We start from the raw sequence: 14216 nt of genomic DNA on the forward strand, positions 1-14216 counted from the left end.
ATGTTTAAAATAAAATGTTCCAGGAACATTTTATTTATTAGGACAACTGCCGAACTTGAATAAAGAAGAGCCCCCAGTACCACAGACATATAGGTCTTGCTATCCTAAGCTGTTCTGCTATACCAAGATTTGATTTCTGTAAGCAATTTTACCAGCCTATAAAAGAATATTACAAGGAAGGAAAAAGAAAAAAAAAACTGATGTAAGCTTGACAGTAGCACCTTAGGGCAATCATCAACATGTTCCTCACAGAAGTCAAATTATTAAATTCATAAACAACCCTTCACTGCAGAAATAAGAACAATTGTTAATGCCGCCAACTGAATAGGGAACACAGGAAAATTATGGCTTTAATTTCAACTGCTAAGGTGCCAGTGGCTTTATGAAGAACTGAGCCTCTGCATGAAAGCTCAGTGATGAATTCCGCTAAGTAAAGAGCTCTCCACTGGCAAGATGGGTGCTCGGGAGGGCACGTGTGGCCAGAGAGGCCTCCTGGGCCCTCAGAGGTGTTTTGCTACATCTTATAAAAAAGGATTGGGTTAGGAATACATGATAGCCACAGCTGACAAGTGAGAGAGCTCTCCTCAATCTGCTGCTGTGCCTGGCTGCTGTCCACTGCTGTTGCCAGGGAAACCGACATCAGCTTGATGGAAACAAGGATCAGGGAAAACTTTCACTTACCTCGTTTCCACTGATCCCAACAGCCATTTCTATGGAAACAGTCGCTGCCAGCCAGTGGCAGAGAGGTTACCACTCACTTGTTAATGTCAGGTGTAGCTTTCAGCCTATTCACTTCAGGTATCACAGTACCCACAGCACTGGTATCCAGCTGTCAGCTACCCCTGACAGCATCTTAACTCTGCAACAAGAAAGCTCAGTGCTTAGAAGTCTATAAAAATGTTTAGCACAGTTCTTTAGTAGAAAAAGGAAATTTAGCATTCTTCCACATAGAGCTGAAGCAGGGCTTAATTTCTTGTTCTACCAAAACCAAAACATGTGAAGTTACTAAAGAACCATAGATCTCTCCCGCAGCTTTCAACCCCACTCACAACACTACTTCCAAGTTCAAGAAAAGAGACCTCCAACTGTGTGGACAACTCTTTCATCTATGAGTCAAGTCAAACCAAAGATACATCCAGTTAACTGTGGGGAAATATTTTGCTACATGTGATCAGTAAGAGTGTCTTTGTCTGGCAACCTGATCATCACTAATTACACACAGGAAAATCTTTTTTTTTTAATTGTAAGAACTATCTACAAAGACCCCTCCACTGTCCCCTTGTTTTTGAACTAGACCTCTGTGTGTTTTCTCTGCCTGTTGTCAAGATATGGAATTAACTCATTAACTCAATACAATTTTATTCTGTAATGTAGTGGTAACCAATCACGCTGATAGCCTGGTTATCCCACTACCCAACAATACCCCTTTCAATGTCACAAGCAATTCAACTACTCTTCTAAGATGCAGATCTGTTTATGTACAGGAAGAAATTCTGTTGTTCATTTTTTGTGAGCAGATGCTGGTAAAACATTGAATGAGAGTAAATTCTAATCCCAGTCATAAATAATTTATACAAATGCCTATTCCCAGAGGGTATGTCTCCACAATATACCTGGTATGTTTTTCCCTCTGAGCCAACATTCAAGGGGAGGGAACTAGAGGCAATCTCTGACCATGGTTCATAATGGTGTGAATTTAACAGACTAGGGTGCAAATTACGATGCCCCCCAAACCCGAGCCTATTTTGTAAAATTCTAATACAGTACCGTCACCCCCACTTGCCCTGCCACCCCCTTCCAGTCCCTCTATACCAGCAGTTACACAAGTGGAGAAGCCATGCGTGAATCTCTGCCTAGGTTTTTTTAATCCCAACACTTTCAACCAATCACCAAGCATCCTCTTCCCCCAATTAATGTGGATTAAAGACAAACCAAATGGACTGAAGAGAAATATAATGTTTTGGACAAATATGAGTAAAGTCTAAGGATTAGGAGATGAAATTCATTAATCACCTTTTTCCTCTAAAAAAGTGACTAGAGGGACTTCCCTGGCAATCCGGTGCTTAAGAATCTGCCTGCCAATGGAGGGGACATGGGTTCAATCCCTGGTCTGAACCCCAAATGCCTGGGGGCAACTAAGTCCTGTGCCACAACTCCAAGGCCACACACCCAGAGCCCCCAAAAGAGAAGCCACAGTGATGAGCAGCCTACACACCGCAGGTGGAGAGCAGCCCCATCGCCACAGCTAGAGAGCCCGAGCCCAGCAACAAAGACCCAGCGCAGTCACAAACAAATCCATATTTTTAAAAAGACTAGGGCAGAGGTCTGTCCCAATATTGGTCATAGTTTGGCACATAATTAAAGAACCTTCACATTATGATACTGAATGTATATAAGAAAAGAGAATGGAGTTTTTAAACTCCATTTTATGGCAAGGAATATCCAGGCACCAAGACAACAGTGTTCAAAACAACTGAACAGAAAAATATTCACAGCATAGGATCCTAAAATTGCCCTTTGGATTTACTATGAAAAATGGCATATGGAGCCTGACTCCAAAGGCCGACAGAGAACAGATGCATCAAAGTCTGGGTTATATTACACTAATCTCTTAAGGGTCTTTTATCTAATCTCTTCCTGGCCATTGCTAAGTGCCAGGGATCTGACTGCTACTATATAAATATCAGAGATTATCTAAACTTCTCAGGAGCAATCCATCTAATAGACATCAAAACCAGTCTAGGCACCGTGGGCCCTTAGTCTATCTTTGGCAGAAACAGAAACAAAGGCAAATGAAACCTTTGCTTAGCAAGGACTTCATAATTTACCAACTTCTAAGTATTTTCATTTCACCTCCCTGCTCCTCTAAGAGCATTTTTGGACATTAGATCCTCTAAAAGCAAATTCTCTACTCTCAACTAAGTACAGAATACTTAGTTTATTAACATCCTGAGTAGAAGAATCATGCAAATTAAACCCTACCTATAGGCCTGGTCACAAGGGAAAAAAAATAAAAAGAATTGAGTTGATTAGATTTTTCTTGCATCAAATCTCATTTTATATACTCTTACTGAAGCCATCACCATCAAAGTAACGAAGCTCTCTACACTCTTCAGCTCACTGAATCCTCTTGCAACTCCCCACAGTTAATATTATTAATATCATTTTACAGACAAGCAAAGTAAAGCTCAAATAGGCAAACCATTTCACCAAATCTCATAGTTGGTAGAAGGTAGAGCAGAGAGTTATGTCTTGATTATCTGACTCTAAAGCCAGTGTTTAACCATATGTTACAGCAATGTCATGCCTCCCTACTTGTGCAAAAATAAATCACTGTCAGAACTTCAATCACCACTGAGAGCTGCACCACACTTTATAGATGACAAAGAACCTCCATGGCCTGATTGTGGGGGCACTGAGTACAGTATTAATGTGCATACAAAGCCCATTTCTGCTGGTCTCTTCCTGGGAAATTCAGAAAATGGTACACTTCAGATATTTTCCAAATAGCCTCTTAGCTGTTCCCACTTCACCCAAGGAGGGCAACGGGAGGAGGTCCACAGACGTAAGAGAAAGATACATTCAATGAGTAAAATTCTTTGCAGTATCTCTTTTTCAAAGCACTTTTACATTCATGAGCCGACCTAAAGCCACCTATTCTGTGTGTGGGGGTGGGGATGGCACAGCAGCAGCATCCCCCTTTGAGGGGCCAAGAGATGTAGGCTCGGGACTCCTAAGTGAAGTCCCAGAGTTATTTAGCACGTGACCAGAACTCAGGTCTTCTAATTCACTTCTCATCCACCAGCCCCTTTTTGGGGGTCTGGCCCACACCACAGGGGCTCAGAGGGCCCTCTACCTTGCCGCAGGTGCGCCTGGCATCAGGTAGTCCTTGCAGGTGAAGATGTGAGCCCACTGCCCATGACCACCATCCCCCCGGGAATCTGGCAGTGACTCTAAAGACAAAAAGTGCTGAAACACCACCGTGTTCTCTTATCTTACCTACCTACAGGAAAAAACCCCAAAGGGGACAAGAGTTAAGTGAGCAATTTTAAAAGTGAAAAATCATCAAAGCCACCATGAGAAGAGCCAGCTGAACTGTAGACTTAATTGAGACATTCTTTTTAACACTTGGTCATAATGGGACCATCTCCTTGATAACAACTTAGTATGAAATCAGAACTCTAGTTACTGACTTTCTCAGCTCCTCCCACACAGCACAAGTACCTGGGTTGGGGCAGGGTGGGACAGGAATGTCTTCATCCAGGATCATGCTTGGCTATGCAGAGCATACAGTTCATGAACCTCATACTCACCTTGAGAAAAACAGTGTGCTGTAAAACCAGAGATATTTCAAAGCATCAGTCTTAACAATGCTTCAAAAATGTACCAATACCAAATCAAGTGCACAGATTAAAATCAGTTTAAGGATACAATAGGATGGCATGGCCACATGGAAAAAAGGAGGAGCCAAGGAAGAGCAACAAATATTTCCAAATGGTTGACTTAAAGACACACAGCATCTTACAACGACCCTTCATTAGAAAGCAGCAGTATGGTCTAAAACAGGAGAGCCTTTTAATTCAGGGCTTTTGGAATTACATTTGTGGTGGTCCAATGGTCCCTAAGGGGCTATGCAACATAAGCCATCTCCTTTTGAATATTTATGCCCTTCCAATTTTGTATTTCCTCCAATGTTCCCTAAAAAAGTTGGGAAGAACCCTAAGATTGAAACTAAAAAATTTTTTTTAATTTCATTTCTCTGAAACAAAAAAATAAATACAAATGACTGATTTTGATTTTTTGTTGCTTTAGGGGAAAGTCAAGGAGGAGTACCCAGGCAGAGAAGCCCAAGTAACTAACTGTTAGGAAAGGTGGGAGCAGCCTGTTCTCTGGTTTCTCCACCCCTAGCCCACCCCACCGCCACCCCCACAGACACCTTATCATCTGTCAACATCCAGCTCATAGACATACTGCTTTCGCAGTTTCTCTGTCCCTGCCCCTACTTTAGCTTGGCCATCCTGCACTGCCCAATGACAATTCCACCCCAGACAATGACCGTCTGCGCACAAGGCCCCCATCTGTGTCTTAGACATCTTGGCACCCTGGCCCCTGGGCCCAGAGCCAGACATGCAGCAAGAACTCAGGAAAAGCGACCAAATTTGCGAACACACTGGAAGACTGCTCTGCGGACGTGGTTCCTCCTTCAGCCAGAGCACTGCTGGACATCTCCTACCCAAGTGGCCTCGCACGTCCAGGCAGGGTCAGCTGCAGCCCCGGGGGAGCTGGGGCACGTCGTGGAACTGACTGAATATTGCTGGGAATTCTTGGGTTTTATTTTAAGAATTCAAATGTCATTTGCATTCTCCTTCATAAGAGATCTAGTTTTGTTCTGGTTTAAAAATATTTTAAAGTTACTTATTACTTTCCCCAAAATATATTTCAGCAAACTGGCTGTTCCATCATGGTGTGTGTGTCTTTATCCTCCAGCTGTGGGTACCCCCACAGGGTGCATATTTAGCATCCAGCATTATAATAAGGGGTCCCTCCCGGCTTTTCCCCCTTTTCCCTTCTTAAGTCTGCCCCATCCTGCCGGGGTGATGTTCCTGCTCTGGGAAGCTCAGAGATAAGGCATGTCACTGGCACTGTTAAAATTAGTCGTTTCCATGGCCTCAGTTTAGTTGGGTTTAGGAGACACAGGGCGCCAAGGAATTCACAACAGAATTGCTGTTAACCTTGTATGGGCTGTTCCTGTAATAAAATCAACATGATGCTGTTTCTCCAGGGATAAATTCCACCCTCACCATCCTGACACTGACCTAAGGCCACAGAGGGTCATTAGGAAGAAGGCACTTTTAAAGAACGACGTGAAAGAACTTTAGGCTTGAAGAGCCATTTATCCATAGAAAGAATCTTCGGCCGGGTCGGGGCAGAGGGTCAGCTGTCACACCCAGGACTCAGGCCCAGAACCCCTTTTCCCCTCACTGTAAGGCATGGGCTCCTGGCTCATTTCTAGATGGGGCTTCACAGGACAGTGCGCATCCATGGTGTGAAAGCGACCACACTCGGTCAAGGAGAATTCTAAACGCCTGTCCCTGAAAACAGGCAGGGTAGCTGAGAGGGAAGATGAGGAGAGGAAGCAGAGATGGGTAACCAGTTCGCTTTCTGCTCTGGAAAAGGCAGTGTTTAGAAAAGCGAGATAAAGGTCTCTCCACTGACTCAGCATTACATGAAGACATCACTTCCCCTGAGATATCAGCTCTTAGCAAGACAGAGATAGAGTGAGTGAGGAGTAGATAAACTCACTGGGAATCAAGTCTATCAGCAGTATCTCCGGAGGATGTCTGAGCTCGGGAGTGACAGGGGCTCCTCAGGGGAAACGGGCACCTATGAGCCCCGGTCACCCTCCCAGGCCCTGGCAATGGCGATAAGCTGGCACTGAGAGCCTGGGGAGGCCCCACCACAGGGGCTCAGAGGGCCCTCTACCCTACCGCAGGTGCCCACTCCCTTCTCTGGGGTACCCCCTTGTGTGGGGTGTCTGTGTGGTGGGGAAGGTGCTAGGCTGCCCAAGAGGGCTCTAGGATGGCAACCACAGAAAAGACAGAGCCCCACTCTGGTCCCAGTCTCCACTGAACCCCCATCAATCCACAGAGCCAAGGAGGCCAACAAAGTGAAATTTCAAAAATGATGACTGAGGGACACGGACAATGATAAGGCCGGAGGAAATTTAGGTGCAAAAGCTGATTATTTCTCTGCATTAAAGACCGATTCTGTGAGCTAAGATTAAAAACGAATTCAAGGAAATATTCTCACAGTGACAGCAGCAGAAAACCAAGCTAATAAATGATCCCCATGGGAAGGATGTGAGATTTTAAACTGTCCAGTATTTCTGTGCTAATCTAGGCTTATTTCTCCTTTACCATGAAATCTGAAACACCACTGGAAATAATCATAATACACTGCAAGTAACTTTAAAGGGCCAGGCTATGTACTAATACTAATGGGAAGAAAACCACAAAAGACAAAGAAGGCCCTTTGCTGGGGGAGACCAAGGTTGGGCATCCTTTTAGTCACTTTTAATCCACTCCTACACACTAGCATATAAATGTGACTAGCTTCAGGGAAATGGTTTCATTCAATTAATAGTTTGGCAAGCATCAGAAACACAGAATCTCACAGACAGATACGAGCATTGAGAATTACAGTTCAGTCCCGAAGCAACACACAGGGGGGACATCAGAGTCCACACGCATGCAGAGAAAGCCGTGGGGAGCTGCCTGACACATGGCAGCAGCAGAATGTGGGACACAGATCCAACTGCTTACCCACTAAGGACACCGAGAACCAGGTTAAGGACGAAAAATGAGCCAAGGATGATGAGACTAACAAAATACACCCATGGCCATTCCCATCCTATCGCATCATTTACCTGTAAAATGTAAGGAGATTAGTTATCAGTTATCCATTTGCCAAAGAGCAGAGCCCCAGGAACTGCTGCTGGACCACGAGGGCTTTGACTGAGGACTGGTGCTCCAAGGATGGGATCCCGCCAAGAGCCTTCCAGTTTTGTTCTTTCAATAAGGGCAGGTTCTGCTGTGGAAATCCCCAAATGTGGCCTACCGAAAGTCATTTAGCTACTGTTTGGTACCAATTAATCTGCATTATATTTGGATCCAGACCAATAAAGCAATTATAGATGTATCTCCTTTTGGGACAAATGGGCAAGCAATGCCAATGATTTAAACCCCAAGTGACAACGCTGATTAATCTCTGGTCAATAATTATCCTATAGCTTTCTTTCACAAAGGCTGGTGAGGTTCCAGGAAAAGTCTTGGTTTGGGAAGCCTCAGCAGAAAAGAAAGCATCTTGGAGGACACATAAAACACTTGGCACCCACCCGGCGGCCCCCATCTAGCAAGCCTGTGTGGTCTTGGCAACTGTCCTCAGGACTCTGCTTTCAAGATGAAAGAGGTGTAGCTTACCCGCTCAATACACCAAGTACAAGATTTAGTACGAAAAATGACCCAAAGATGACGAGACTGACAAAATACACCCAGGGCAATTCAAATCCCATAGCATCATTCATCTGCAAGAAATAAGATGGTCTCATAGGAGTGGGTTAATAAGAGAATCTAATAAGGAGAGAGGGTTACATTAGAGAGCATTCCATACATTTAATTAAACATTTACTTAGCTTCAAATCAGACAACAGTAGCCAATGCACATTCATTATATATTCCCAACACACACACACACACACACACACACACACACACACACACACACACGAGTCATCAAAACTTTCAGGGCAAGTAATAGCAAACTCTGGCTACGGCTAGGGCAATCAGCTGGAATTTGGCTCTCTCTTACAAGAAATTGCCTTGGTAAGGGATTTTCAGAGATCTTGGTAGAAGACAAAACTAGTGCTTAGCTAGAAACTATTTTCTACTCTGCCCAAATTGTTGGTAGTATTCTTGCTTTCAAAATTTGTGATGGTGGAAAAGTCTTAGCTATAGAGACAAATTTGTAGCATTTGACTCTATAAATTCTTTTTTTAAAAAAAACCTAAAATAATAACTTTCCAGTCATTGGATTTCGGGTATACTGGAAGCCAATCTATCCCAGGAAACCTAACCCACTTTAAATCTGGATTATCTGCTATCAGTCAGTGCAAGCACAGCTAAATTAATGCAAAGAAGGAAAGTATTCAGAAGTCAACTAGCCGACATATTCAGGGGTGCTTTGGGGAATGAGACTTTTTTTTCTCAACTGCACCCACAGAAGGACCCAACTGCTTGCCAGTAAGGAGAAATTTAAAAAGCCCTCACCTCTCAAATCTAGCTTGAACCTATATAATCTGCCCTGAGACAGGTGGCTCCAGCTGTGAGTTCTTTCAAAGGAACCTGGCGTCCCTACTTCTGTGCCAAGTGAAGCAGCACAGTCAGACGTGGCCCCCTGAACACACCTTCCCGGGGAGACCAGCTCATGAGCAACTTTTGTGCTGGAGCAAACAGATGCTTCAGGGTTCACGGCTGGATGCAACTTTCTAACAGCACAGGTCAGTGTTAAATTGGGCAAAGTCTTCTCCAAGAAAGGTGTGAAGCACCAGTGAGAAGACTGAATGAATGACCCCAGGCCTGACTCTGCTGGAATCCCCGCTAACAGAACAGTATATGGCCTGGGCTGATTCATGGTTCTGGCTTCTGAGGTCAAGCCCTCAGGCCGTTGAGCATGTGCTTTCTTTACATTATCTGGCGCTAGGTTTTTAGCTTTACAGAATGAAACGCATGCATTTCACTGTTTGCCTCAAGCAGAAACCAAACAGAAAAAGAGAACATTAAAAAAAAACAAATTACCTAACATCTGTTGCTGAAGTCTACGGAGAGGGCATTAAAGCCCTTATGAAACACCTGTTTGGCCACATGAAAATTGATGTGCTTACTTGAACTGCTATCAGTCTGCACATCTTATATCGGCAATTAGAGTAATGAATGAGGCAGGGCCGTGGTTGCAATTGTTGATCTCATTAAGTTGGATAAACTAATTTCAGCAGGAAGGCCGAGGGTAATTCTTCCAAAGCAACTACACCACTAAACTTATTTAATAACCTAGATGTGCAGGAGAAGAAACAGGCTGCCTGGCGTAGTAACCAGAGCCCAGCCTGGAATCAGGGCCTTCCGCAGACCCTTCTCTGGGCCTGCTTCCCCTTTGCTGGGGCAAGAGGGGCGCCCACAACCGGGGAGAGTGTGCTCGCTCACGGAGAGGAAGTGGGTGCATGTCCAGGGTCCCCACTAGGCGACCCTGCCCTCTCACACCTCAGCAAAGTGTGTTAGCCGTCAGCCCAGCATCTGCCCTGCCCATCCTCTTTTGGGCCTCAGCCCTGTGCTCCAGAGGATGGTTCCGGGAACAGCTGTCTGCTCCAACTTGGGAGGGAACATTTTTTTTTTTTTCCAAATAAACTTCTGATTTCTTAGAAATAAGTGTTTTTGCTCAAATCAGAAATATCACCTGGGATAACCCATGGGGGACAAGGGAAAACCAAAGGCCACAGGAGACCCTAAATCTCCAGAGCGTGAGAAAGAGAAATAAAAATTAAGCTCTAAGGGCCAGTCTTTCTTCTGAAGAAACCTTCTCAACCCTGGTCTCTTTTCAGAGGCTAGTATTTCTTAGACTTTATCAGTCACACGGGACACATCAGAACTGGCAAGCCGGTCCCCGAAATACCCACACAAAAATAGAGACTCTGCTTGGGATTCTGTCTGCGTGTCCTTTGTCAGCAAGGGAGAAAGTGGCGTGAGCTCAATTGTTTCAATTTAGATTTTTAAAATATTTATATCAAAGTCATCATGTCGTGTCCCTGTACTCAGGAAATAATAACCTAGTTTCAGTTTCTCCTCACTTCAAAGACTGAGATGCACATCCATATCTCTGTAATCTAAGGCTTTTTGTTTTTTCTGTTGCAAAAACTACTAAAAACTTGATATATTGGTTGTGGCTCCCCTGAGCCTAGACTCGGAGAAAGGAGCAGAAAGGCAAGCTGCTAGCTAACTAAAGAGGGAGTTCCCAGGTACCCTGAATGAAGAAGACTATCAACTTGGCCAAGGGAGCTTCCTGTTTGAGTCTGATAGCCAGCACTGCCATAGGTGTGCTGCTCACCAAGAGAAGAGGCTGGCACTAAGGCAAAAGGCCACAAATAACTGATATGGATAATTCTTTCCTGAAATCAATTCTCATATTTGAATTAATTTCCTACATTTAAAACCATTTCCTTGGAGTTGAAGAAAAAAATAATAGGATCGTGTCGTGTTACTCCGCATCTTGTGCACGACACACAGTTAAAGCCCAGAGTATTTGGGTGACCTACCCAAGGTCAGGCGCCTAGCCTTCTCCAGCCTAAGGCTCTTTCCTTGCACTACACCTTTCTGACTCTGGACAACAAACGCGTGGATCAGATAGCAGCTTAATTATGCTTATGGAATTCACTTCAAAAAAAGAGCACTAAAAAAATGGCTTTCTATCAGAAGTTAATAATCCCATTCCCCACATACCCAAAGGTCCTGTTCTACACGTGTCTTTCTGCATACTGGGCCCACCTTCCCAAGACCCTGCCTCTGGGGACTGAGGCATCCATGAACTTGGGAACACTGACTGAACATAAACTCAACCAGACTCAAACTCATCCCTGGCAAAGACTTTGTCCACCATATACAAACACCTAAAGGACTGAAAACTTGGCTTGCAAGTCGAGATTAAGATTAAAGTCGAATCTTAGTTCTCTCTCAAGATGTTCCCTTTACACTCTGGCTATGGTAAAAATCAGGAATTTTAAAAAGGCCCATCTACCCTGAGACAATGGGACTGTGAACTTGAAGAGTAATGGTAGGTGGTGTCTGCTGAGCACCAGCTTTGGGCCGGGCGCTGTGCTGGGCAGGGAGGTGCTGTTCTGTGCACAGCTGTGGATCCCACCGACTGAGGCCCATAAAATAGGAAGAAGGCTGGGGCCTGGCTCCTGCCTATGTCTATGCAGAGTTAATAAATGTAATCAGGAAGTAATTAGAAGCAACTTGATATGTTTGAGAATAAGATCTCAGTGAGCACTCTGGGAGACATCCCTGAGCTGCCCCCTAGTGTTCCAGAAGGGCTCACATGAGAATGGAGAAATGCCAAGGAAAGAGAGGGGGGTTCTAGTCTAGACCAGGGGTCATGACATTATGACCTGTGGGCCAAACCAGCCTACCACCTGCTTTTGGACGGCCCTTGAGCTAAAAATGGCTTTTACATTTTTAAATGGTGGGAAAAAAAAATCTGGACTATCTCATGACACAGGAATGCTATACGAAATTCACATGTCAGTATCCATAAATAAATACTGGAATGAAGCCACAGGTGTACATGTTGTCTGCAGCTGCTTCCAAGTGACACGGGCAGAGCTGAGCAGTTGTGACACAGACATTATGGTCTGCCTGGCCACATATATTTACTGTCTGGTCCCTTATGAAAAAAAAAAAAGGTCTGTAGACCCTTGTAAATCAAATACCACGACCACTTGCAGCAGGACCTTGAGGATGTCTAGGGCGTCTATATTCCACTGTTTCCCAGACCTGCTATAAAGGGATATAGACTGGCATAAGGTTGATAAGTTATTGGAGTTCCTCCATCGGAATAAAGATGCCATGTAATTCATAGAGAATATAATTATTATGTTGTCAAATTATTAGCCCTGTGACTGTCATATGAAAAACAGAGGTAATAATTATATCATCCTAGGTGATACTTAGAGGTTCTCAGGAAAGCAAGTAGAAACTTTTGTTTCTAGGCGTGCGGAGTCTTCTCTCCTTTAATCACACACTCCCAGAGTTTCCGCTAACTTGGCCATGGGAAGATCGTAATGAGAGAATCAATGTGTGGAAACATAAAGTCTGCAACTGTCCATTAGGAGATGTCAGATCAGCAGTGTCAATACACCATAAAAACTGGGAGAACAGAGCTGAGGAGTCACCGGTTTTTTCATTTGTTTTAAATCAAAACGTGTTCTGTACTGTTTTAGGGGGAAGGACCAGAATTTGGGCTATTTGAATCATGCTTTTTCTATTTATCAGAAACTTCAAAGGAAGACTGGAGATTGCGCCCTCCACTAATCTAACCAGGAGTGGCAACTTAAAACATAATATTGAAAATGAGCTCTTTACCTAATTAGAGGGTCCTCATGCATGGCCATGGGCTTGGCTCATCCTATATAATCTTCCTCTTTCTCTTCACAAAAAATTTTACAAAAGGCACTGTGTTATGGATATAAATAACAGATTGCATACATACACACTCTCTCTCTCTCTCTACTATGACAATTAGAAAAAGGAGGGGAAGGGGAAAAAATAAGATATGACATGCTGGTGATGTTTTAAAAACCTTATTACCAAACTAGACTAACACTTTGGGGATGAAAATAAAAATGTATTTTCTTTGCCTAACACATACAGACATTTCTACAACCCTGCAAGCATGGAATTCACTTGTGAAGGGAAGCAAAAACCTATTTACAACCATTATGTTCTCTGAAGTTATAGAGTAATGGGAAATCTTATAAAGTGTCTAAAATTTAGATACTATTAGAAAATACTTCTCAACGTCCAGACTGTCTAACTGGAGACTGACCATTTAAGAAGTATGTTATTACTCATTACCTTTTAACAAATCATTATTGGAATCCTGGTTAATCCCATTTGGACCTGGGTTTATGCTCAAAATCTACAAGGCAGCTGTTTTTCCCAACAACTCTGTGCCATGGAAAAATAATTTCCAAACTTCTGTGAGTTTTTTCAAATTCTATCAAACACAGAAGTAAACAAATAAACTCAACTCTGAGAAATGACTGTTAAAATACGACTGCTCTTCATCTGTAGCAAACCCTACTGGTTCTGTTGGGAACAAGAGAAGCTAGCTCCGAGCCATACAAAGGGTGTCCATCTGTTTTCATGAACAGGTCCACCAGCCCTGGAAGGCTGATGTGCCATCTTGACCTTCTCTGCCAAAGTTCTCTAGCGCCAAAAAAAAAAGGAAGAGAGAGCTAAGGGCTTATGCTGGGCTGGTTTGTAGTAATACTGAAGATGCAAAAGGGAAACACCGTAATAGGGGAAAAACCCATTTGGGCTTTAAAGCTGTACTAAGCTATGGAAAGCCTGAAAAGAATCCAATTAATTGATGTTTTCTACCTTCCATTTAGGACCTGGTAGAGAAACCTGCCTCTAGGTATAAAAGATTAGTTTTAGTCTATGTAAGTCCGGGGGCCTCTTACTCTGGGGAATGACCCTGGGCTCTTCAAGTTTAATCAGGACAGCCCTGGCATGCTGGAGTTCCTCCAACAAAGGGAACTACTGGGCATGCTCAGTAGTAAGTCCCCAGGAGACACTGGGGATGCGAGGAAGTCCACGTCCTGTAGCAGCTTTCTGCAGCTGAAAGCAAGGCCCTGACGGGGAGACGTTAATGGGTCTTGCTGAGTGAAAAGGCGGTCTGCTTCCCTTCCCAAAGAACTCACTTCCAGGGGGTCTTTTCCAGCCAGCTCCCCAATGGCTCTAGCTAATGAAACACTTTTATCCGAGGAAAGCACGCTCCGTCAATTCCCTCCGCAAGCTGCTTACCCAGTAGAGCACGTCTGTCCAGCCCTCCATGGTGATGCACTGAAACACGGTGAGCATGGCAAAGGCAAAGTTGTCAAAGTTGGT

At 44.0% G+C, this 14216-nt stretch overlaps 1 protein-coding gene across 2 annotated transcripts in view; it reads right to left on the reverse strand.

The window, feature by feature from the left end:
* Positions 1–14216, reverse strand: part of CACNA1D (calcium channel, voltage-dependent, L type, alpha 1D subunit) — a 349684-nt gene that overhangs the window by 140025 nt on the left and 195443 nt on the right. Inside the window, exons 8-9 of one of the 2 annotated variants that reach the window (XM_010851679.1) lie at positions 14133–14216; positions 7323–7426 (exon numbers count right to left, since the gene is read on the reverse strand). The exon at positions 14133–14216 is cut by the window's right edge and continues 4 nt beyond it. In XM_010851679.1, coding sequence (XP_010849981.1) covers positions 7323–7426; positions 14133–14216 — 188 coding nt within the window. Of the gene's footprint in view, positions 1–7322; positions 7427–7979; positions 8084–14132 lie in introns of both variants that reach the window. The other variant, XM_010851678.1, reaches the window with a different exon arrangement.

The sequence above is a fragment of the Bison bison genome, unplaced genomic scaffold (genome assembly GCF_000754665.1).
Source record: "Bison bison bison isolate TAMUID 2011002044 unplaced genomic scaffold, Bison_UMD1.0 scf7180017864304, whole genome shotgun sequence".
In the NCBI taxonomy this organism is placed as follows: domain Eukaryota; kingdom Metazoa; phylum Chordata; class Mammalia; order Artiodactyla; family Bovidae; genus Bison; species Bison bison.